The 27076-nt window shown below is 42.1% G+C and overlaps 1 protein-coding gene across 4 annotated transcripts in view; it reads left to right on the top strand.

Moving 5' to 3' along the window:
• Positions 1 to 27076, top strand: part of E2f1 (E2F transcription factor 1) — a 40189-nt gene that overhangs the window by 9438 nt on the left and 3675 nt on the right. For 2 of the 4 annotated variants that reach the window (XM_015171988.3, XM_015171989.3), the window contains exons 2-5: positions 6663 to 6691; positions 24039 to 24817; positions 25095 to 25895; positions 26810 to 27035. In XM_015171988.3, the coding sequence (XP_015027474.1) occupies positions 24395 to 24817; positions 25095 to 25895; positions 26810 to 27035 (1450 nt within the window). In that variant the 5' untranslated portion in view covers positions 6663 to 6691; positions 24039 to 24394. Of the gene's footprint in view, positions 1 to 6662; positions 6692 to 13675; positions 13864 to 18388; positions 19380 to 24038; positions 24818 to 25094; positions 25896 to 26809; positions 27036 to 27076 lie in introns of those variants that run through there. The other 2 variants (XM_032435522.2, XM_015171987.3) reach the window with 2 other exon arrangements.

The following is a 27076-nucleotide window of genomic DNA, read 5'->3' as shown; positions in this document are numbered from 1 at the left end:
TGCGTCGCTCTCAGCAAAGTTTGCATCCATTTTGTGTGTGCGCGTGTGTGTGTGTGTGTGTCTGTGTGTGGCGCTTGCTCAGCTTTGGCACTTGCCGGATGTTTTGTTGTTGTGCCGGCTTACTCGCTGGTCGCACGCTCTCTCGTTCTGGTGCTCGCTCTTTTTGCTTTGCACTTGCAGTCTTGTGGGGGGCAACATTGTTGTTGTAGTTGCTGTTATTGCCGTTGTCGCTTGCGTCTCTCCTTACCTCTCTATCTCCCTCTGTCCTGCGTGCTTTATTGTCGCTGCCTTGTCTGCGCTGCCTGACAGTCGCATGCAAAAAGTTTTTGCGCCTGCATTGCACACACACGCACACACACAGACAGGCACCACATAAATGTGTGTGCGCGCTCTGGTTTATTATGCGGGCGTCAGTGCTCGGTCCTGCGAAACAGCCTCTAGTCAAGCTCGTAACGCGCATCCGTTTGCATTTTACTTTATTGCTAAACTGCAACTCATTTGCTTTGTTATTTTTACACATTTTACGAGTGTGTGTACATTGTACAACGATTACAACAAATGCAACAACTAGCGAGAGCTCAAGCAGAGTCATCGTGGGTCTCCTGGCTGCCGCAGGCAAAACTCTCGACGCATATTTATTACGAGACGGTTGACGACGCCCGACTATGCCCCCCGCCCCACCGCCCAACCTTCAAATACACTTTGCGGGGTTGTGGTACTTCTCCCCTTCACGTCCTGTGCAGCCGGCTCAATTTTCAAACGATTTCAATGGAATTCTGAACATCGTCTCGGGCAGAGCATAGCCGGGCCCAGCAAAGCCCAGCGCCAAGCTGAGAACCCAGACACGCATCTTACCTACTGCTGCTGCACCACCGCCTCCTCCTTCTGAGCCCTGCATCCTTCAAGCAGCACTTGGCTTACACTGAAAACACCAACAACAACAACAACAACAGCAACATGAATAGCATCATGGAACAGCCTCCTGCAAGCGGCGCATAATGTCTTCAACATGCATTCGATAGATATATTAATTTGTTTATTAAGCTTGTAACGTAGTTAGAAAGCATACAATGCTTATCAAACTGTCAATTTAATATTAACTACAGTTATGAGCATTTCAATGTGAATATTAAGACTTTGTTTAAGTGTGTGCGTAACGCAAATTTTGGCAAGCGCTGCAAAATGTTCACACTGGAAATTAAAATGGCGATTGCCTCGCCTCAACGAATCGAACAAGCGCAGAGTATGCATTATTCGACTGTAAATGGAAAGTTGTTGGTTTCTTCTTTTCGGTTGATGTTTTTATTTTTTTGGTTTTTTTTTTTTTTGTTTTCATGTAGCCGCCGTCGCCGCCGCCATCGGCTGCATTCCCTTCTTGTGCTACTTCTCCCATTGCTGCTGCGCCTGCTGTTTTCTTCTTCACTTGGCTCTTGCCTTATTGGTTGTTGTTTACGTTTCGGTGGTCCTTTTGGAGTTGTCCGACGACGTCTGCAGCGACGCCGACAGCAAAGCTGGCGATGTCTGCGAGCTTTTGCGAACGCTGTTATCGAGTAAACTTTTTGGTATTTTTGTATTCTTTTGTGGATTATGTATATATTTTGTGCATACATATTTACTTAATTGCTTTTGCTGGGCTACACTATCGAATTATATAACTAGACTAGATAAGGGCGCTAGTAAGCCCGAAACCCCAAACAAAACGGTAAGAAAAAAACCCCCCTACCCACGCAGTCAACCCCCATTTAGTCGACTATTTTTTTTTTTTTGTTTTTGTGTGTGCTTTGAGTTATCTTTTCTTTTTTTTTTTTTTTTTGCATTCTTGCCTCTTATCTGCTTCACAAGTTTATTGCGGTTTCTGCCATGTTGCCTGCTTCTTAATATTCGCTGACTGGCTTTACAGCTATTGTTGCATTTGTCGCATTTCTGTGCTTGCGCAAATTCCACTTTTTCAGCCCGAACACAGGACACGCAAGAGAGACACGCGTCTTCGTCGCGCAGCTCCTCTGCAGTTGCTGCTGCTTCTTCTTCGTGTTGTTGCTGTTGTTGTGCAAAATAATGAATTCCTTCTTTGGGGCTTAACCTCAAATTGGCTTAACTTCATTTATTTTATTTGCAATGCCAGAAATATTTCATTTGCGGTTTGTCGCATTCTCATTGTTGTTGTTGCTGCTGCTGCTGCTGCTGCTGTTGTTGTTGCTACCCCTTCTGCAACTGGACACCGCATTGGTGGTCAGGACGCGAGCCACAGTTAAGCTGGAAAGTTGATCGCGCTTTCGCTAAGCCCCTGACCGCATTGTCGTGTGGGAGGGGCAGACGACAGGTGCTTATCAATTGGAAAATAACCTGTAGTTGTTTCCATATGTGCTCTCAGTGCATATACTTCTATGTATGTACCTACAGCAGGAAATATTTACCTATATAGTGCCAAAAAGTGAAAGTTTTCTTTTTAATTAGAATGTATAATTACGTTTATAGTGGTATATAAAGGTTATATGTACGTGATACATGTTTTGAATAGGCCCAATAACAGATAGGGGACAGAGGATTCGGAACTTTTTCTTTTAGAAACTTGGTTTCGAAGTTCCAAGTACAAATGGTAAAAATGAAGTTATTAAAATTATAATTATATTCAATATTTTGACAACTGCAACTATAGTTTTTTGGTCTTATTGTTGATCTAACCCCAAGCGACGATCTACTTAAAATGACAATTAATTGACACCTTATAATGTCATAAATATTTAACCACTTATCAATTACCCTTTACATACATCGACATTGCTTTAGACTGAAACGAATAGGTCTGTTAATTCAGAGAAGATCTTCCAGCTCTTGACCAGTGCAGTCTCATGACCTTATCACCCTCTCCATGTTTATATGTATCTGTGTATACTTGGTAAATATTAAGTATCTAACAGTTCTTTTTGGTACCACATTATGCTGAATCAACTTAAACTTATAGTTGCACATAATGCGCCGTTCTCAGTTGATATATATTATAAAGCTTTATTCTCAGAGGATACATTTTGCAGTTCTGTTATAGTATTTTGTTTGTATACGTATGTATATATAGTACACCGATCTGTTGCACTCGCATCGGCTTACATGTGTCGCGACTTGCTTCTCCAGATATGGTGGATATGAATGCATATATATCATGCCATTTGTCTCACCTACACTTGCAGTTCTTGTTGTTGTTGTTGTTGTTGCCTGCAGCTGTTACTGCTTAACTGGCATAAAACAAAAGCCGTCACCTCGGTCTCTGCCCCGCTCGTACCTGTGGGCTGTGGGAGGTGGGGGGGCAGCGGCGGGCAAGGACAACCTTGAGACTGTTCAATATTCCGCAGCATAATTCGTGGCCAGCTCGATATCACGAGTTTTACGCTCTCCACCAACAGCGGCAACATATTCGAGGCAATGTCGAATGGAAAAATGTTGCAAGTGGACACCACACACAGACGCCACAAGCGCGAGAACTGAGCCCCAAGACCCGTATCCGAATCCGAATACCATAAGCAAACACACACACACAGACACACACACACACAGTTATACACACATGCACAGATGGAAACAATGTCAGATGCCGCTGTACTAAAATTACGCCAAATTATGCTGAAAATGCAATGAGAGCAGTAAATATGTAATGCGGACACGGCGGACACACGGACTGGACTCCAGTTCGGTCTATGTGCCACTCCCAATCCAACGCCCTCACCCCCACCTGCAGCTTAGGTTTTACGCAAAGCCATAAAGCTGCAACTGCGGCTGAAGAGCTAAAGAGCTGCCATTGGCCATTCGTAGCGCCCGCTTATCGGATATCCAACATCTACGCGTAGTTTTTCGGAGCATGCGCAAAGGGACAACTATTGCGAATTGCCAGTTATTTGGGTGGAAGGCAGAAAGCAAGCGAGGTGCTGCTGGGGCAGCGACTGTGGCTGCGGCATTTAGTCGGGGCATGAAATATTTTGAACGCTCCAATGGCAACCTCACAGGCTCAGCCTGAGCTGTTGCCCCTCTCACATATGCACCACACACATATATTTATTGCATTTTAATGTGCCACTGAAATGTGATTTAATTGGCATTGTTGCCAGACTCCAGAAAAACGCATCGCACAGTGCAACACGAAAGTAGTAGAAAAAAAAAAAAACACTTAAACCAATCTTGTCCAGTTGGCTAGAACTGAATCATCAAATCGAAATTAAGAAAGTCCCTTCAAAATGGCTCAAATAAATTTATCGAATTGATTAAACCCAAGAAACTATAAGCTGAAGCAATCTGGTTCTGCTTTCATTTACATACATTAATTTGATTGATCTAACATAAACGAGTGTCTACATTTCGCATTTACTATACAAACTCAAATAGGTATTTGATCCACAAAAAGTGAGGTTAGGAGCGGGGCACGCAAGAGCCCATATACCAGATTTTGTTAACCTAAGCTCTGTAGTTTTTTTTAGAAATGCTTCTAAACTCGCCTAAACCCCAGTTTTATTTATATATAAATTTCCCCTTTTCCCCATCAAAAAAAAAAAAAAAAACTGTGTGCTTAACAGCAAACAACTCGTGCAACAACTTTTCTCGTTCATTTAAGCAATCATGTTTAAATGAATAAATAGCCATCAATTAGGTGCACAATTGCGAGGCTAAAGTTTGATAATGATTGGGCAGCTAGTGGCAGTCATGTGTCAAATGTCACAATAATCGAATGAGTGTGCGATTAACGATTGATCGATAAATCGATAGTTAAAAAAATGCATATTTGACGCATGCGAATCAGTGTGCAACACTAGACTTTGAACTAGTTGGGCGCTGCATTGGTCTCTGGGATGGATTTGCAAATGCGAGCAAAAATGTTCTTTAATTAAATTCATTCTCACAGTGTGTGCAACATGTGGCAGCCGCAGACTGGAAGCTGGTGGAATGCTGCCACGCAGACGGGTCTCCCAACTGCAGACTGTTGCCATCTATTGGTGCCAGCACTTTGGCCAGGAATTTTAGTAAAGTCTTCAGCGACTTCACACAGAGCGACGGCAACTGCTTCTGCTTCTGCTCTGGACTTGTGTCGTCGTCCTCGTTCCCGTCCTCGTCCTTCTACCCGTTGTCATCTCCTACCTACGCGAGCCCTTTAAACTCTTGCGCCGTCATCAAATCAGGTTTCGTTGCTGTAGTCAGACGCATAAATCGCTGGAGTTTTTAAAATACCCATCAAGACTGGGTACCAGGTACTGCGCTCGACTGGACCCCCCCCGCTTCAAGCCATCAGCTCCAGGGAGCGCATTCGCTTCTAAGTTATAAATGCCTCTCATATATATATACATTTTTTTCTTAACACCAAACATTGTTGTTCCACTCTTGCCGCGGGCATAGACCACAGCCCAATCCTCCTCCGGGCACGCCTCATTTGCCTTTGGCGTTTGTTTGGTTTGACAACTTTGTTGGACTCATCTTTTCTGCTGTTTGCTTGTGAACCTGAATTGCTCGACAATATTTTTGCTCTAAATCTTTGACGAAGATTTGTTGATTTAGGTCCTAGTCCTCCAATTGGAACCTCGCCTGGAGCGAGGCTTGCCACAAACCGATGCAACACTTGAATTTGAATAAAGTTCTCAATGAAAACTTGGCAAATGAAATTCAAGTAGTCTTAAGCCTAACGAACTGTTTGTACTATAAATCGAAACTAAAACAATACACAACGAAGATAACTATGCAGCTTTAACATTTCTGCCCAAGACAATCAATATATATTTTTTTATACAATTGCGGTTTTTTATCTAAAGGCTTTCCATTCAACCAAAACTTTTGCTTGCTCGTAATTGCTGACCTACACAAGATAGCTTAACAAAATAAATGAAATTGTTCATAAAGGAAAGTAATTCTCGATTTTGTGTATATTTAATGATATATTCCGATAATTATCGATGTATGTATCGATAAGTCTATAAAAGTTATCATACATGAATTCAATTTGCGATATGGGATCTCTATGGGAATATATATATATATATATAAAAATACACTTTGGCTCGTAGTTCTCTCCTTTACGTTACCTTTCTTTTAACAGTATTTAAGTACGTTCTGCAACATTTTAATGGATTATAATGTTCTTCAAGCTAACATGTAGTCACAAGAGGCTCTGAAACAGGAGCCTCCAAGGACTAATGCTTCTCTTTTTGACCCACACCGGGGTAAAACATTCCTGAAGATCTTGGCTGTTTATGGTCTGATCCTTATGAAACTTTCAGGACTTAAATATGGCATTCAAATGTGTGTAAATTCCAAAATACAAGGCTCCAGCTTAAAGCAGAGAATTTTCATATTTAGGGAACGGCCAGATATCTGCAAAAAGTGAACTATTCTGACTATTTATATAAATAATAAGAAGCTACTTATGTAATTTGGTGCATCTAGCTCCTTTAAATTTCGAATTATGCTAAAAAAAAAACCAGGCAAAAAACTAGATATTTGGAAAATAGGAAAAGATATCGAAAGTAACTTAGCATCTCGTGCTGCGTATAATATAATATATATATATTTAAAAGTTAGAGTCTCCAGCTTATAAAGTTCTCGAGAACTTACAATGCGTCTGCTTTATAATGAATCTTAAGAAGAGTTTAAACTCTATTCTAATGATGTTCTTCTTGCTATTTTCTCAACAGATTGCCTGCTCTGACTGATTAAATTGTTGGTAAGTTTTGCCTAAATGCTTAAATAAACAAAGGATTTTCGTTTCGAAGAGCTGCTTTAACAAACAAAATTAGCTGATAACTGTGGAACCACTTAAGAATACATTGTACAAGTACAATGATATGTGTATATGCAGATGAGTCGTTTCTGGTTCTTGGGCTTGAGGATGAACCAGGCTCCTAGAGGTGTTATTCACCCCTCGATTGCCGCTTGACAGTCCACTGAACCGTGGACAACTTGACTCGACTGGGAACTGCAACTACAACTGAGCAAACAATATCAGAAGGCAGACACAAATGAGTTCGCAGTAGATCAAAGCTAACTTGTCCAAGGAATTTTGTGTTTGCATAGCAAATGTCACACGGACAGAACTGGTTGTACTTACGGATTGATCCCATATTTAAATGCCATCAGCAGTTGTTGTTCAGTTTTTTTTTTTTTTACAAATCAATTTCTACAATTTCCAAACTGTGGCCCCTAACAATTTGCTTTGACATTCGCTTGACATGAGGCCGCTGGGCCTAATTTATGCATTGGGGTTGACCCATATTTTTCAGATATCCCAAACCAAACGCTAATTAATCCCACGAGTGCCAAAGGCCCGTCCCGGGGATTTGCTATGCTCCGCTGATTTTCACACACACACACACGCAGGGAGAGAAAACTACAGCAGCTCGCGTGTCCGGGCGAAGGCTTAACGCTTTTCCGGCCTACCTGGGCTTTGATAAATTAAAAATACCCGATTCTTTCGAACCGTTTGCGTATTTTGCGATTTAAATCTCACACGCATCTAATTGTGTATATTGCATCAGCTGGCTAGGGGGCGACTAAATGTCGCCTTATCTGTCACATTCGGAAACTAGAGTATATAATCTGTATGGGTTTCGCAGTTTTTCTTTTGCATTTTCTTGACACGTGCGATTACGCTGTGGGCTGGGGGGAAGTATCTATAAAGATCACCTAGCCTGCGGCTATACAAAAACGTGAAGCCAGCTGTTTTCTTAATGTCACAGCGACAACAACAACAACCAAATTTCTTTAGTTGTAATAGCAACAACAAGAGCAACCCTCTGTGTGTGTGTGAGTGTGTGTGTGTGTGTCTCCGCTCGCCCCTAAGTGCTCTAATTTACAATGCGTTTTTTACAAGTCGTCGCCGGCTTGAGCAGAAATAAATATGCATGTGTGTTTGTGTGTGTGTGTGTGTGTACACAAAGTACAGCGAGAATTATTCACCCTATTTGGAACGATACGAATCCCCCGCTTAGGGGTTGCTGCTTTACTTTAATTATTAGCTCAGCGTCGCGGCCATAGCCGGGGTCTCAGCCCTCTTGCATCGGGCAACGGTCACCCTTGCCGTAGGGGCTGTCGCTGTCGCCATCGACTGCGTCATTTGGCACATGTCAATGCCTGCATTTTGGACATTGGGCTCGGCTTGGACGCGGCTCTGTTTGGGTCTAACTGCAGCACAGTGGTGCGCTTCTATTTTTGATCAGAACGAGTAAGATCTATAGAAATCAAATTCTTTCCTCGCATAAAATGGTTTTAGGAGAAATCTTAACCCAAAACCCATTAACAAGAGAAGTGATAAAGCACTATAATTCGGAACCGGAACCTTAAATAGTTGTTCAGTCTGAGCTTAGCTTGAGCTCGCGCCAGTTTTCAAAATAAAAAAAATAAATAAAATAACTGAGCTTAAGCCCGAACTTTCTTTACAACAAACTTTAGGTTCACAAAAATATTTGCGACCACAAACAATTTAAATCCGATTTTGGTATTCCTCTTTTATACTCTGAACCTTACCAGTTGTCAAAATAAACATTTTTATTATGAGTCGAAATTAAAACCAAACCAATTTTCAAACAAATTTCTAGTCAAGAACAAAAAAAGATGCCTAGAACCAGTTTGAGTTGAAAATTTATACATTGTTGTGAACTAGTTGCTTGAAATGGGAAATTGAACCTAAAGCGGAACCACAAACATTTTAAGATTCCTCTTCTTGAAATTCAAAATATAGAAAACCAATTAAAATGTGACAAAGCGCGATTTGCATTAGTTCCGAAAGCGAACTGCGAGTGGAACCAGTTTCTGTTCCAACTATGAATCGAAAGCAAAAATGTGTATTAGATTTGCAGCTCTACTCGCGACCTAATCTATTTGGCCATTGGCCTCTGTGTCCCACTGTGTCGCGCTCCACTTCATCGCGTCGTTCCCATTGCGAACAGAAACCACTTCCACTTCCTGTTGAATTGCAGGAAACCCAACTCGGAACAACAACAACAACGACAGCAATAGCAGCAACAGTGCGCCCGATTCTAACACTAGAACAAAGCATGAGAGGCAGAGGGTGGGAGGGGGGAAGATTGATACGTGGCGGGGCGGGGCACATCTTGTTGCACCCCTAAACATAGCTGCTGTTGCATTTTTTGCAACAATTATGAACGGGACAGGCAACATAATATCTCTTTGCTTAACTGCATGAAGTGCTCGAATTGGCAGATACCCTGTAAACAGTAAGAACATTTGAATTAATAAGATTTTGATTCCACGCACAAATGTGAAATAAGCGTGGAAATTGTTATTTATTTAACATAAGACCCAACTGAAATAAGCGTGCAATATGAGAAAGAAAGCGGAAAATAGGGGAACAACTTAAATTGAACGTGTTTAGAACATATCTGAGGGCAGCAGCGGAGCCGTGCAAGACTGCCAAGGCTGGCAAAGCCCTATTTACAGGGTATAGAAAATAACCAAACCACGGGCTGCTCGCAGCGAGCGACATTTGTGGATTCGCTGCGTTGCGGCGTCTCCGTGCGCCGGGTTCGTTCCACTTTTCTGCCGTGCTCAGACAGACGTCTGAAGTGCCTCCTGGGCAACAAGCAGCACCACGCTGCATCGCCATGGAGTAGGGTGCTGCAGCAACTACATTTTTTCTTTCTTTTCTGGGTTTTCCTTTTTAAGGGTGCTTCTCATTGCGCTACACTTTGGCAAGCAAGACGACGACGTCCAGGTGCGTTGCCGTGTATTGGCTACTGCTGCTGCTGCTTCACCTTCTTTTCCACTTTTCATTTTTCTCAGACATTTGTGGCTGCCACACATTTGGGACATCTGTTGGGCCGGGCTGATCGTCGGCCATTCTCAGTTCTCACTGTTTGTTTCGTTGTCTCTTTTTGTTTTTTTTTTCATTTATTTTTGTTGTGCCGCATTTTGACTACGGATTGAATCTAATCGCAGCTTGGCACAGCTACACATCCGCTCGGAAGCTCCCACGCTGCCGCTCATTAGAAGCACAAAGAGAAGCTCGACAAGCTTTGGTTAAGCTAATTGCAGTATCTCAATGTCCTGCACTGTCCTTTCATAGGAAACAAACACACACACACACACACACACACACACAGACAAACAAAGGGGCAACAACAACATGCGCCGAGATTTAGTGATCTACAAATTTCCAGGAATTTCGTGAATGGAAAAACAAAAGCGCAACGAACGCTCCGAGCGGAGATTGTTAGGCAGACGAGTTTGTTCTACCTATCGGACCAGAAACTGAACCTAAACCTGAAGCTGAAGCTGAAGTTGAATCCGAATCCGAAGCTGAACCTCGGCCCAGCGCTGTGTGTATATCTCTTATGAATGTACTCGCGTCTCGTACTTGGACTGGCTGCTGTTTGCCGTTTATACACATTTATATATCTATATATATATATATATATGTGTATTTTTTTCTTTTTGAAGGTTCCTCTTCTTGTTTTTCGTGGCCTGTCCCGGCACAGCTTTTGTAGTTCCACTCTCTCTCTCTCTCTCTCTCGCTCTCTCTCTCTCTCTCGCTGTTGTTATTGTTACTTAAAATAGCTGAAAAACGTGAGCGCATATCCCAAATTCGAAAACCGGTAAGCCAGGCCAAAGGCAACGACCAGGTAGTTCGTTGATTTAATGAGCACCCAATTCCTTAGCCTTAGGCCAAAAGGCGCAGCACACTCTGGGGTGGATCTCCAGTTGGGAGCCAACTTACGGAACATTAGGCGGAACGACTAAACTCTTGATTATACTCAATTTGAATTGAATTCCTTGTAAAATTTTACCTTGCAGTTGGATAGCTGAATTTCTATTTACGAATCTATCTGAACTCAATTTGGGTGTTTCATGATATGGAAAATAAAATATTTTATAGGCTTTAAAAGATTTCGAACTAAACTAGTCTTAATTCCCTAAAATATTTAAAAAATATTTTTTAAAATAATTTTCTTACAGTTTTTAGCTAGTCTTTATCTGAATATATTTTATTTGATACTCGAGTTTCTTTCCCCCAACATTTGGATCATAATTTTTTTAAATCTTTCCTATTCCAAGTTCATCTGGTCGAAAATTAATTTGAGTATTTGCAAACGTTGTATTAAAAAGTAATTTACACAAATTTGGAAATATCAGTCAACTAATTTCAAGAAATAAAGCGAAGCATACTTAGACCAAGCAAAGCCGGGTTATGCCAGGCTTCAATTATAAAGAGACATGCACTTAAATTTAGTTAGTTTTACTTGCATCTAGTTTAACATCTTTAAAAAAACATTATTTCTTAACCACTTAAAATACTATAAATTGTTATAGAATAAAAATGTATCTGTAGCGGCGTAGCTTTAAATCTACATGGTATACAGACCTGAGAATGTTCGTCAGTATCTCTTGGAGAATTGACTTTTGGCTATGTACCCATCTGTGCCATCTAGTCTATATTCCCCTTTTACGTGACTGCGTTAAATGTTTTTTTTTTTGTTGAAAATTCTTATCAGCCCATAGAACCAAAAGAGTCCAACGAACCCCAGAAGCACAGGAAAGCGGAAATTCCAATGGTTTAGGAAAACCGTTCGTATACCCTCTCCCCCTCTCCAAACCCATTTTGGCATGTGCTGCTCAACGAGAAGGCCATAAAGCAATAACAGACGACAGCTGCAAACTATTCCCGTAATACGTCAGTCATTCAGTCAGTCAGTCGAGGAGTCGGGGAATCGGAGAGTCGGTAAGTTGTGCTGAGCTCTCCGTTCGGTTCGAGTTGAGATATGTGTTGAGGTCCTTGCAGTCCCTTCCTTCGAACCACATCGAACCTCTCGAACCTACCAAACCCTATGCAACTCGACAGACGGCGTGTTGCAATGCTCCGCTATGCAGCCTGTACACAGGATATACGCAAAGTCTGTCTATGCTTGGCGGGGGGGGTACAGTTCGCAATTCAGTTATGTGCTGTGTAAGTGTGTGTGTGTGTGTGTGTGTGTGTGTGTGTGTGTGTGTGGGGCGGCACTTCATCTCCTGTTTCATATCCGTTCGTCTGCATTTTGATTTTAGACTTATTTTTGCTTATTTGGGCTGATTAATTTTTCTCTCGTCTGATCAAAATTGCTTTTGGATTTCGATTCCGTCGGATTTCAGACTGTAATTTTTTTTTGGCATTGGAGGAGCCTGAAGCCGCGCTCTGTTATTATATTAGTTTTGGTTTTTTGTTTTGTGATTTCCGGTCGTTTCTTTAAGTTTGCTGCTCGTGCATTTGCATGAAGCCTGATTCGGTTTGGTTTTTCCAGCTGCTGCTGCTGTTGCTGGGTGCTAATTGCTGCAGAGTTCATTGACTGACCCGCCTAGACGCAGAACTAGTTGCCCTCACTGGCCACTTAGCACCTGTCGCCGCAACGAATTCACCCCTACCCTAACCTAACTCTGCCTGGGCTGCTGGCCACAGGTCAGACAACATTTGGGCGCAGCTTTTTGTGATAAGAGACTTAGAGTCAAATCACAGGGACATGGTCCAAAGTTGCGCAGTTGCGCCTGCTGATGATGATGCTTTTATTGTTCACATACAACCCTGCGCTGGGTGGGCCACAAGCGAGCGAGCGAACGAGCGAACGAGCGAATGTCAGTGTGTGTGAGTGAGTATGTGAATAATGAGTGAGCGAACACGCACGATCGCTGCATTATCCTCCCCAATTGTTTTGCTTTTGCCTTACTCGCTGCTGTTGCTGCATTCCTTTCGTACGCCCCGTTACTCTGTTACGCTCTCTCGTGCTCTCGCTATTCACGCACACATCGATCGCTCGCTCTCTCTGCCGGCGCTCATTTCGATGTTCGAACTATGTGCTGTTAATGTTATTGTTGTTGCTGTTGCTGTTGTTGTTGCCCTGCAATTGCATTCCTGTTTGTCTGCCGCCGCCGTCGCTGCTTCCTCTTACTCTTCTTGCTGTTATGTTTGTTGCCTTCACTTCTGCTCTGTCTGCGACCAGAACTACGCAACATTTACAAAACGAACGCTGCAGAAAGTGGAAGTGAATCTCCAGAGAGGCGGCAGGCAGATCGAAACGATCCGATCCTATCCGATCCGAACCGAACCGAACCGTAGTTGTGCTAGTTTACAATTGTTGATCATGACGTGTTATCATTGTTTATGTTAAAGTTTTTACATCGCTCTGTCCGCATTTAAGTGACGCAAAATTATTATTGTTACAAACAAATTGTTGAACAAAAAGAAAATGTTAAACTAAAACTCGGTTCAAATGTTGCTGAAATTCTCAAAAACTAAACTAAAAACACAAACCAAACGGTTCTATAGCCAATACCAATGCAAGCTGAACGCACAAAGGATTACAAAGCAGCGCAAAAATTATAATAACAAAAACAAAAACATGAGAATTATGTCAAATTGGGCTAAAAAATTGATATGCAATTTAAATGATTACAAAATATGATGCTTCATGAGAAAGTTTTCAAAATTACGCAAATGCAATACTTTTATTAAAATTCCCCTTCAATTATTTATGTTTCATATACATATATTGTTATACCACACGTGTTGTTGTTTTGAGCACATTTTTTGTCTCTTTCACTCTTTAAACTGTTAAACAAAGTCTTATATTGTGCTAAGTGTTTACCCTTAACTTGTTCTAAAAACTATTTTATAATTATTATAAGAAAAACATATTTATTTATACCTTGGAGTTCTTTATTGCCGAAATACCAAAAAACCTATATTGCTTCTAAATTAAACCGATATCATTGTTAAAAAAGCCTTGAAATTACACAATAATCAAATAAGTTGGCATACATCAATTTCAAGTCGTTGCCAAAACTCAAACTCAACACAAGAAATCACTTTTGGATTACAAAACAATATATTTCAAATTCAATGCCAGCCGACACGTAAGTAAAACAAACAATTCATTTGCACGGCAAAAACCAACGAAAACAACAGCAAAAATACAGTTAAAATTTACTCGTTGCAAATTCACTCGCTGATTTTGTTATACCCTTACAGCGGCTATACTAATTTTCTGATGAACTATGCAATGCATTTAGGAACTCAGACGCAGTAGATAAAATGAAAGCGTCTCTGGGCAAAAAAAACTTAAGAATATATCAAGCACAATCTTATAACGTTCAGATGTATCAGATTGTTTTTTTTTTTAACTTTATTTAGAACCCGAAACAAAACCCATCTTATCATATAACTTGACATCACTTTTGCAGTAATCATTTTATTATATAGCTGTGATAAAAAATTTGATTTTAATTATTATCAGGATATATCGTAGGTCTATTTAAGTTAAATTATAGTTAGGTTCAACCTGTCTGTGTTTTTCTAAGATATCATTTCTTGGCACTTTTGAAACGAAAAATTAAATACTAAGCTTTAAGGGATTTTTGTTTTATTTGAATCATGTTGTTTTTGTGGAGATTTACTCGCGTTTTATGGCACTTAGAAAAGTTCATTGAACGTGAGCTGAAATCATTTGTAGCTTGTTGGAGTCTCTCGTCTTCAAACCAAGTCGAGTCGACTTGACTCGCTGCGAGTCGCGTCAGACTCAGAGTCACTCGACGGCTTGTCTAACCATATAGAGCATGTGCTCTACAAAGGCGGCTACGTGCTCGGGCATGGGTATTAGGGCGGCGGGCGGGCAGGTAGTTGGTGTTCGGTGTTTGGCTTAAGTGCGGGCATGCAGCGCGCTTTTAAGGTCGACCGCTCGTTAGACTAGAGTTTGCCGCCTGCCTGAGTCTGCCTCTGGCCGTGTCTCTCCGCCTGCGCCCGCCCGCCTGCTCATTATGACCCTAACCCCATTTGGCTTGCGAGTCGCATCGGTAACCTTTTTTGTTTTTAACCAGCCTGTGATAGTGCTACGCCTAGAAGCTGAAATGAAAATCTACACACATGATCATGAGTAATAAAAACAGTACAGTGAATTCTGCCTAATGTGGAATTTACACACTATAAATGAGTGTATACACAATGCTTACTTAGCATATTATAAAAATCTAGAAACTTAAGTAGAAGTTTATTCAATATATTCATATTTCATCTTTACTAAAATTGCAGGCATAATTTTGTTTCTTTTATTTTGTTTGTTAGTTAATGGAATCCCTAATATTGTTTAATGTTACCATTTACGGAAGAAACATTTCATGGAGCATTTAAGCAATATAAAAAATAATTAGAATAATTTATTATTTCGGTTTCAATGCTTTTATTATCAATAGTTTTCAAAGTCAAGTTTTATAATTACGATTATAGTATACTACGATTAATAATTTCTTATATGTGACTACTAAAAATATTATAATTTAATAATGCTAATTGTACAACTTTATTGTGTTGACTTAAGCTTATCAGAAGCGCATGCATCTATTTATTTAGTATGTCCAACTTTGAACTCCAATAGCCAAACCCGTTTAACATAGCCTATTCGCACTGTGCGCGCTCTCTCCCTCTCTTTCTCTCCTACTGAAATATCAAAGTTAAGAGTTGACTGATTCAGTTTCTGCCCTTTTGCCTGAGCGATATCTGTAAAAATAATTAACATTTGAATCAAATTAGTTTGCAATTAGTATGTAATGCCCCACCCCCTCTTTCTCACCCTAGAATGTCAAGCCGCATAAAAAAGATGGATGTGGAGAGGGGAGGGGGGGGGGGGGGGGTTGGAACTTCCGTAATACTCATTTATGCGCCTGCTTTGGGCACTTTGCTCAGCGACGCGGCGACAACATCAATTTTACATTTCGCCTCGACGACAGCGTCGCTGCAGGCAAATTCAATAAATGTTGCGTCAAGTTTAGTGAAACGTCTCGCCGCATCGGTCGGAAGTAAGCACACACACAATTACACAATACTCACGCTCTCACACAGGCCAAAGCGCCTTGAAAGCTGGCCTGGCCTGGCCACCCTAAACAAAGAGCAAGGCAAAAACTACACAGAAGCAGCGACAACAATAATAAGAAAAACAACAACAAAAACAACTACACAATCAACATTGTGACTGACATTCTGTCAAACATGCAGCGACGTCAACGTCAACGCCGACATCAGCAGCGGCTTCTCTCTAACTTCAATGTCCGTTGCGTTTTTGTTTTATTTTATTTTCTTTTTTTTTTTTTTTTGTTTTTGCATTCTTTTTTTTTTTTCTTCACTTTTATTTTTCAAATTTGAATATTACCGTCGCTCAGATTCTCAAGTAGTTTTCAAGTTGATTGCATTCTGCGGCATGTCTGTGCCAGCAACGTCGCCTTCGCTGTCGCTGACGCTGACGCTGTCGCTGTTGCCGTCTCTCCGTCAGCTCTCATTCATTTCCCATGTCGCCGGTCTATGTGCTGCACGCCTTGGGGATGCAGAGGCCACAGCAGAAGCAGGAGCAGAAGCAGAAGCAGAGGCTGTAAAAAGTGTTTTGCACCCCACTGAAAAAGGGGTTGCTGCAAATGGCGACGACTATGTGAATGACGATTATGAGGATGTTCCGTCTGTTCTCATTTCGCTTCAGTTTACTGCTATGCTGCCGGCACATTTCGTCTGGCTTGTCAAATACTTGCAATACCCTAACATATGTTTTGTCCGGCTTATATGTATGCACATTGGCTTCAATGTTAGCCGAATGTTAGCGCTTCCATAAATGTTAGCACAATGTTAAATTTGTAGTGAGCTGAAATAACTTGTTGGAATTGGTTTTTATTTTGTGAATTACAATTATTTAGTTAGCCAATATGCCCTACCTTGCACCTCTACGTTATGCCTTGCCAACAAATTGTCTGGTCTCACTCAAACCTATCATATGCCTCCCTCAGCTTATCTGCATTCCAGTTTCCAATTTCTATTAAATTTTTTATTTTTACTTCTTTTTATATTCTACATTTTTTGTCAACCTTTTTTTTTGCGCTGTTGCTTCTCATGACCCCACAGCAAGGCAGGACTTGCAAGATGCTCGTATCCTTTCATTTTTTTCTTTAACCAAATTCTGCCTACGACGCAAAGTTTCTGGCTGAGAAGACATCGTGTGCTTAACAGAATGTCGTTTTATTTTTCTTTTCACACAACCACCAATCCAGCGTCACCCTTAAGGCTATATGTCTACCCCTGCCCCCCCCCCCCCCTGATTTTTTCCTTCTAGGTTTGTAGACTGCGCTTCTATGCATGTTAGGTTTTTTGCTTGTACTTGCGTGATTTTTTCTGCTCATAGATAGCAGAGATATTTTTTTTTTTTTGAGCTCGCTTTGCGATCGTCTGCGCCTGGAACTTCCCACGATCCTTGTGGACTTTTGTACTTAAGACCTTTTTATGTGCGTGTGTGTGTGCGCGCAGTGTCATAAATACTTTTAATTAACTGGAATTGCGTACGTGTGTGTCTGTATGTGTGTCTGTATGTGTGTCTGTGTGTCTGGTTTGCTTGTCGCGCTGTCGCTGCTCATCTGTCATTATTGTCTCGCTCTAGCTGCCTGGCGAGAAATGGAAAGTGAAGTTGGGCGTGAGTTCAATTTTTTTCTTTTGCGGCGTATTTACCATAATTCGCTTGATTTTGTATGAGCATTGCAGCAATAGATACATATGAGTACCCCAGTTACCGATCGGCACACGCAAACACAGAAACGTATTTGAGCAGATGTGTTTATCTAGTTCAATGAACTTTGCTTAAAAGCCAACAGTTAACAGCAGTCCAAAGTTGAGCTCATGGCTCAGAGAAGAAACATTTCGTACATGTATGTACACATGTAGTATTTGCATTATTAATGTCTTTCGTCGAAATATTTGATAAAATAGGTTATTGTAAATCCTTTTAAATAAGTTTAACAAAAACAACGTACATATATATGTATGTATGTGTTGCATGCTGTTATATACATATGTATGTATGGCGTTGGCAACATTGTTGACGATAATAAAAACGCGCAACATGCGTATCACACTGACACGCAGATAAAAAGACGGTGGAAAACAGAGACAGCAAAATAATATACATACATACATATACATAAATACTTTTATACACATACATGCATATGTATGTATGTACATTTGTAGTTGGTTTGTGGGTGCGGTGGCAGTCACGTTGGAGGCGGCATGCCACTTCCGTCTCTCAGTTGTTGTAGCCGGCATTTGAGCAACTGAGAGCGCGGCTCAAAAGCACACAAACACACGTATTCATACATAGACGCACACCTACCTACTATGAGTCTGGCATCCACATGCTACAAGGCGTCTGCCTACGTTCCACTCACGCATACTCGTTTATAATATGTTGCCGCCTCAGCTGCTGCTTACGTTACAGCACGCCTCTCTCTCAGCTGTGAACGCTTACTCTCAGCTGCGGCTTTCAATTCGCCGCTACGAGCATACTTAACAGAGTCCAAAAGCGGCACAGTAACAGTTCAAATTGGTGGCAGCAAATTCGCCGCTTTTAGTTTTTCGTATACGCTCCGCACTGCTGGTCGTGTCTGTTTGTTGTTGCTGTCGTCGCCGTCGTCGCGTCGTGTCGCTGCTGTTGCTGCTGTCCACTGAGAAAACGAGAAGCTACACAAAAGTAAGCGACAACGCGAATCGTATCACGTAAACGCCCGCGTGGAGAAATACATGAGAGATGTCCACGAATATGTGCCCGAGTGCAGAATTATTCAGCAATTCATTAAAATATTGATAAGTGACGTCATCAAGGCTGTACGGACTGGCCTTGTGTAGCTGCAACATTGAGCAACAACAACCAACGACAACAACAACAATAACGAGGGATCATTAGCAACACGCCGTCTCTGCCGTCGGACCAACACGCTTAACGTCACGTCGCCACTTACGTTTTCTCTGCGAACTCGCTCTCTCTCACTCTCGCTCTCTCGGCGAGATACTCTCTTTCGCTGTAGGTTTGCCGGCGACTCCACTTACTACTACGACGAAAAGACACTCAGGCCAGGCAGCACTCACTTTGCGTTTACGTCGTGGCCCATGAAGTTCGTTTAGCTCGTCGCACAAAATGTGAAAACTGATGAAAAGAAAGAAGAAAACTGCACACATTGAGACACACAGCTAACTAAACAACAACAATATTTTGGGACAGACATAGTACGCGCATCAACAACAATTATGTGATATCTACAACAAATATAATTTTTTCTCAACTGCTGACGTCACACGTCGAAAAGAAGAATACAAATTTTGCGCAAAAGAAACATGAAAACGTAGTGGAAAAAATGTACATGAAAAACGCAAAAATATGAAACGTGTGTGATATTAAATGAGCGCGACGGCGGCAGCAGCAGCAACAACAACAAAACATCAGCAGCAGCAGCGACGTTGGCAGCAGCAGCGGCGACGACGACGCAGGCGACGGCAGCAGCAGCGTTTGCAGGCATTTGCTTTGCTGGTGGGTTGTGCGTCGTGATATAAAGGCAAAGAAATTCCAATTTAGGTGCGTGCACTTCTTACACATCCATGTATATTTTTTCTGCCCAAAAACTAGAAAATTTCGGTACGATTTATCAGTTGCTTTCAAACTGCGCAACCATGTGTTTTGTCAGTGTGTGTGTGTGTGTGTGTGTATGTGTGCGATTGACAATTAATCATTCTTGCAGGTTTGCTTTGTGCTGCCTCTCCTCCGCTCTAAAGCCCGTTAATAACCTTTAAATGCCTTTTGTATGTGTGTGTGTGTGTGTGTCGTCGGCTCTGCTCGATGTGTTTAAGGTGAAGCTACGTTTAATTCATTTGTAAATAGCAAACTTCTAAAGCTCTCGCCACACACCCCCGAGCACTTGCTGCTTCCTGCTCCACATTATCGTTTTTTTTTTTTTTGTTTTTTGGGCGTACCTGGAATAATTGTTCACATGTTAACTGAAGTTGTGCAGTCGGCCTCACCAAATGCTGTAACAGAGTTTCTGATAACAGCGCAAGGGGAAATTTTCAATGCAAGTTTATGAGAAACTCATGACTGAAAATGCGTCATGCATATGGACAAGAACAGCAGTAGTCTACATACATATACATATGGATGTATGTATGTATTGCACATATGCTCACATAATACAATTTTCCTGCTACTTTTAACAATATTGCTTCGCAGGCAGTTTCGTAAATTATATAAGTAGTAGTTAGGGAATTCCCTGAAATTGAGAAATTTTTTTTTTTGACGTCTTGCCCGGCATTAAATTTCCACTTTTCCAGAACAACGCGGCGCCCACACACACATACAAACTTACTTGCACGCCCAGAAAGCTGCCAACTCCCCAACCCCAACCCACTTTTCTGTTTTTTCTTTTTTTTTGTTTGCATTTTGTTGGCGAATTATTTTGCGACGCATTTTATGCGCCTGCCAAAGCTCTCTCTTGCTTTGTGCACCTCTCTGCCGCCCACCAACTGGCAATTATTTTTGGCTTTTGCACCCACCAAATATGTACAGACAAAGAAGAAGAAAAACAACAGCCGCTGTTGAGCCTAACAGCGCTCTGTTGTTAACTGTAGCTTACATTACACGTTCGCCATCCCACTCTCACTGACAAATAGGGTTTGTAGCTTTACTCTTGCTGTTGCTGTTTACACTTGCGTCTCTTGCTGTTTATTTAAATTGCATATCAAAGTGTGCGTTCAGCAAGCACAAGCAAATAAGACGATTGTTGTTGCTGTTCTTAATGATGTTGCTTTTGGGCAAGTTTGTAAGTGCTTAGGCTTAGTTGATTGGCGTTTTTGGGTTAAGCTTTGATTGTTTTTTGCAAACAAATAAAAAGTGTAGCAGTGCCCTGTAATTGGCTGAATGTAATTAACAGCAGCGTAACGCCTTATTTACAGTTACACATGTACGTTAACATGTTCTTTTATACATATACATATATATGTACATATATATTTGTATGCTTATGTCCGCACCGGTTAACAACAACAACAGCACGTAATCAGAGTGGACCTCAAGCCAGAAAACCGGCTGCGTCGCAATAAACATGCAATCCACACTAGACCGCAACAGCGCAGCAGCAGAGTAACAACAACAAAAGCTCTGCTGTGGACCGCATCTGTGAACGCCTTGTCGGTCGGTCTAACAGCTGTTATGAAAACAGACAGAAAAAATAGCGGCCGGCATCTCAAACCAAAGTCGTGAAAGCAGCCAGCCTCAGCATCCCACTCTCGCGCTAAAAATCTCCCTAACACACACACACACATACACAAGCGCATTGTCTGAGCGAAGACGTCTATAAGCTCATACACACACAAATTATTCTTTGCTCCGGCGCTTATTGCGAATGCTGAATGGTTTTGTGGCAATTTGTTGTACGATGTGTTAAGTAAACATGTATGTGTGTATATACGTGTATACATATACATATGTATATGCGCATATATGTTTGTCTAGTCGGTCTTTTATTGTTTTTTTTTTTGCGTCTGCGTTTCTGCTGCGCATGCAAAATACTGTGCAAAAAGAAAGCGAAACTTTTACGTGTGCGCTGCAGTCGGCAGCGCTGCTCTGCCCCCAGAGCTATCTGTGTCTGTGTGCGTGTGAGAGCGCTCGCTGTTAAAGATAAATACAGTAGTATATAATATATGCGTGGACATATTAATGTATGTACATATGTATGTATATATGCATAATTAAAGCGCCATAAATTGTTGCATGAATAAATGATAGCTCGTGTTAGAAGTTATTAAACAGTACCGTTAAGTTTCATTTCTAAGCGCCCAATTAGCAGCTGCTGACCATTAGTCATGGGTGTTAGGGGGTTTGGGCTATAGGGGGTGGCATGGTCTGGTCACAGGTCTGGTTCCTTTTTAATACCATTTTCTCGTGTTTTACTTAACTTTAATTTACAATAAGCAGCGCAGTCGCTACGCTATCAAAAAGAAAATAGTTCGCGTGCTTGGACACCTATTTTGTGCCCTCACCGTCCGCTGTTATTTACTCGTCATTGTTAATACATACATATGTATATGTAAATTCATTCAAACGTATGCATTGTATATAATGTTTATACCTCTAGCTTTTTCTTTATCAGTCAAGCGGCCGGGGCCGCGGCCGCTGCGCTCTGCTGAGCCGACGTCGTCGTCGTCAGGTTGATTGAAAAAAAAGCTGAGCTTATATTGTTGTTGTTGTTGTTGTTGCTTCGTTTATTTATTTTCTCTAGGCCATTTTGTCCACGACTTTCATGTTCATGTTCTCTTCCCTGTTTGCATAATGTTGTTTTTGTTTTCGTCAAGTCACAGTTGCATTTTATATTTACCTTTTGGCTTGTTGTTATTAGATAAACACATTCAAAGAGATGCCCGACAAGTGCACTAGCTGCACACACGCACACGCACCACACACACCGACACAAATGTTAACTGCAGATAACTGTTGGCATTGCACATTTTACATAACATGATCTGCAGAAATGTTAGGTTCAAATGTTAACAGCACGCATGCATTAAATAACAGTTATGTCTTATACCTATATAGATAGATTCAATTAGCATAAAATCTTTGTTGTGCTTCTCGTCTCTTTAGGCGTAATTTTATACGCTCTCTGTAATTTTATATGCGCAATGAAGAATATACGACTACTTGTTATTGAATGCCGATCAAACGAAAAAATATTTCGTGTGCATTTAAATTAAGAAATTTCAAAGGACCTACCTGGCGGCAGCCAAGCAGCTACCCTTTTTATATTGTATATTGTTTTTTTTTTCGCTGTTACCCACATAATTTGTGCCAACAATTTTGGAGGCAGCGTATAAAATTTCCATGTCCTCGATTTGAATTACCTGCAAAAAAAAAAGAGAAATATATAAAACAAAACTTGCCGGCCTGTAAGCAGATGCCGTTTTTTTTTTTGCAAAGTAGAAAGCAACAAGAGAATCTCAGCAGCCTGCAGTTTGTTGTAGAGAGCGTGACTGAAGAGAGCGGGTGCGAGTGCGAGAGCGAGAGCGAGAGTGCGCCAGTGAGAGGAGAGGAGAGCAGAGGCTGGCTATTGTTACCTACCTGCGCCGATTTGCTGCTGCCTGCTCGCTGCTTGTTTCTTGCCAATTTCAGCAAATTCCACGCGACGTTCCGTTCATTTCGTTCGTTTTGCGTTTCATTCTACATATGTACATACGTATGTATGTATGTATATGTAGAGACTGTGCGCTTGTTACCTTTATGTACACTTACACACACACACACACATATATATATATATTCATAATAAATGTTCTTAATTTGCGAATGTGTGCTTTTTGATCGCGCAATTAACAGTTTGTAAATTATTTCTACCGTTTCAGTTTGTCAAATGCAAACATGTTGCTATTTAAGCAGCGTTAACAGTTAACATTACTGACAAAGCACAAAGCATGTAAATTAACATTGCATGTTAAGTACAAGTAGTGTTAATTATTATTGTTGTTGTTTTGGCATTTGGCCTTGTTTTATTGTTATTTTTACGCTGTTTGAGCTTTTTAATTTGCCAGCACGCAAAATATTACTTCGCGCTTGGCAATCAACCAGCAAAACAACAACATCTCCAGCAAGAAATCTTTCCCTCTAATGAATAAAGCCTCGGCCGCACAGTAGATGGAGACGTTGGCCAAAAGCGGTTAATACAGCATTAACTATATAACGTTACTCGCTTTACCTGTTGTGCGTTCTCGTTTTTCGCGCTGTGCCTTTGGCTTCACTTCACACGCTGCGCCGCGTCTTCTTTTGGCATCTGTTTTGGCTTGGCGAATTGATTGTTTTAATACTTTTTATGCTGAGTTTATTGACATTTGCGCTTGCGCGACGCCAACAACAAAAACGCACGCACAATATTGCCGGTTTGTGTATTCTGTTAGACATATTTTTGGCATGCCACAAAGCGACGCCTGTTGTGAGCTTTGACTTATACATAATTCAAAATGTTGCGCTCTTCTCGCTCATTGGAATGCCCCTGTCTCTCTGTCGCTTTGCTGCAGCGGCGTGTCGAGGCTATGTTATGTTAATTTCATGTAAATGCAGGCACCATTTAATGTTAAGAACAACAACAGAAATGGCGCAAAAGTTTAATGTGCCAGTTGCATAAATATTGAGTCACATAGCACTTGACTAATTATTGGCTTCTCTCTTCTTTATTTTTCTTTTCGTTCATTGCAGATGTGAAGAATCCCTAGGTGCTAATTTAGTTGATAAGCGCAAACAAAAAGTACAATAAACAACAACACCAACAACCGCAACCGCAACAGCAACAGCAACAAACTAACTGAAGCAACAAGCACACATCAGTCAAATTTGCAACTAGGTGGCAACGACTTAAGCAGCAACTGGCGCGCTTAAAAGTATGCTACAGCAAAATACGGGCGACTGCCGCGCTGCCAGGCCAACAACGTAGCAACAACAAAATAGCTGTATAAATAAAAGACAAAGCGACTAAGTTGCGTGAGAGCAAAAAGAGCGAGGGGGAGAGAGAGCATTTTTGTAAAGAGTGCAGGGAGAGCGCGCGCGACTGCGAAATGTCGAATTTTTTGATAACCAGCGCCGCGCCCAACAGCAACACACAGCGTCAACAGCAGCAGCTTTATGGAGTTGGCGGCACACAGGTGGTACGCAAACTCAGCTATGAGCTGCTGGGCAACAACAATAACAACAATAATATTGTGATCAAAAATGAAAATCTGCGGGACATTGATTACGAGCACGGCAGCAACGACAACAGCAACAGCAACAGCGGCGTCAGCATCGGCGTCGGCGTTGGCGTTGGCGTCGCAGCCCACCTGCAAGATCACGAATACATAAGTCTGAATAAGTCTGGCAACACTACAACACCAACAACCGTTATAGCAGAAGCAACAAGCACACATCATCAGCAGCAGCAGCAGCAGCGGAATGGAGGAGGATCTGCTGGCAAAACGAATGATATCACACACTACTACAGGGTAAGGCATTAATTCAATTAGTATTTGTTGATCATTTGCAAAGTTATCGATTAACACATATTGATAAGGAACGAGCATAGATAAATAGCTGAAGAACTTTCATAATGTGATGCAGCTATGCGATATATCGATATATGTTATCGACACACCAGTCGTATACATATGCATATGTAGTATACTCAACATGCGTGCAGAAAGATGCCGATTTCAACACACCTACACATACTCACCACGCACCATCTCTCTCTCTCTCTCTGTTCATCTCTGTCTGGTACAGGTCAAGCGCCGGCCGAACGCAGCCACCCACGAGATCCACCCGAAGAAACAGGCCAAGCAGAGCGCACAGCATCAAACGGTCACCTACAACAACAGCAAGCAGCAGGCGGCGGCGCAGCAGCAGCAGCAGCAGCAGCAGCGCTACCAGCAGTCGCAGTCGCAGCAGCAGTACGACGTCGAGCACGACGAAGATGACGATGTGGAGACGAGCAAACCGGCCGGCAACGGTACTTTGCATTCACATGCACAGTTTGCGCGGACAGCGTCGCAGCAGCAGACGACGCCGCAGCAGCAGACGGCGCTGGTAACATCTTCGTCGACGTCTTCAGCTGGGGGCGGCGGTGGTGGCGATCGCAATCGGGCGGACACCTCGCTGGGCATATTGACCAAAAAGTTTGTGGATCTGCTGCAGGAGTCGCCGGACGGTGTTGTCGATCTGAACGATGCGTCCACCCGGCTGTCCGTGCAGAAGCGTCGCATCTACGACATTACGAACGTCCTGGAGGGCATTGGCATCCTAGAGAAGAAGTCCAAGAACAATATACAATGGCGCGGCGGTCAATCACTGGTCAGCAGCGAACGCTCCCGGCACATCGAGGCGGAGTGCGAGCGTCTGGAGCAGCGCGAGAACGAGCTCAACACGCTCATCGATCAGATGCGCGGCGAACTGGCCGAGATATCGCAGGAGGTGGAGAATATTGGCGGCATGGCCTACGTGACGCAAAACGATCTGCTCAACGTGGATCTGTTCAAAGATCAGATTGTGATTGTGATCAAGGCGCCGCCAGAGGCCAAACTTGTGGTGAGTCTCAAGCGAAAGAAGAAGAACTATAGAATTTCCCATTAAAACGACATAGGGCCAAAGTTCAGATAGGGCAAAAGCTTTGAACCATCTCAGTGCTAACTAGCTGTAGATACATCTCAAACCGTGAAGATACTCGAGCGTATAATCTAGATCTCTAGATTCGATAAATCGATAAAATGTCCACATCTGTGAATCATGTTCTTTAAAGTAGTCTAGTGTCTCTATATGTGTATGGATTATATTAGAAGCTGATTTTGCTTGGTCTTCGTCCGTTCGTCGTTTTTCGGCCGACGACGTCAGACAATTGTGCTTCTTCTTTGCGTCTGCATGCCATTAAAGATGGCGCCCTATTTTTAGACGTGCCGCAGACGGCGACAAGCGCGACGCACTGCAAAATGGAAGCAAATCCGCAGCCCCGTTAGTCCCCCCCCCCAAGTCCCCAGACGAACCTACGAACCGGTCGCGCTACACCCTACGGAGCAGCCTTTCCATTTTGATATCAAGGGGAAAATGTATTTCTGATTCATATACATATAGATTTCTCTTCCAAAAAAAAAAACAAAGTATTTTTCCAATTGAATCTCGCGCAGTCTTCTTTTTCTACTATCTGTTAGCCACACACTATTTATAAATATTTCGCTTAATGTTTCCGCTCGCCTTGAACTGTTTAATGAACTCGCGCCCAACGCACGCACGAGCGAAGAAAAAAGTCGATGAAAAATCCGAAGGCTATTTCGAATGTGCTCCGATTAATATCGGTTAACAGCTACAGGTGGCAAGTCTACACATGTAGAGTCTATTGCTGTCTACCTCAGATGCTAATAGCAGTTTCTGTTGTTCTGTTACAGCTGCAATTGCTGTTAGCTTATAACTGTTAATTATAATTCTGTTATTATCTATCTATCTGACAGCTGCCCAACACAAAGCTACCGCGCGAAATATACGTTAAGGCGGAGAACAGCGGGGAGATAAATGTATTTCTGTGCCAAGATAATTCGCCGGAGAGTTCGCCAATTGCGCCTGCGTTGTGTGGCAACGGCATACGCACGGCGACCTCGACGCGACTGCATCACCTGACCAATCAGCGCATCGATCCCCTATTCAATAACATTGATGCCATGAGCACCAAGGGCCTAGGTAAGTGAACGGAAATCGATAGGAAAAAAGGAATCGAGTAC

This window comes from Drosophila virilis, chromosome 2 (assembly GCF_030788295.1).
Source record: "Drosophila virilis strain 15010-1051.87 chromosome 2, Dvir_AGI_RSII-ME, whole genome shotgun sequence".
Classification (NCBI taxonomy): domain Eukaryota; kingdom Metazoa; phylum Arthropoda; class Insecta; order Diptera; family Drosophilidae; genus Drosophila; species Drosophila virilis.
This window is presented reverse-complemented; position numbering and strand designations above follow the sequence as displayed.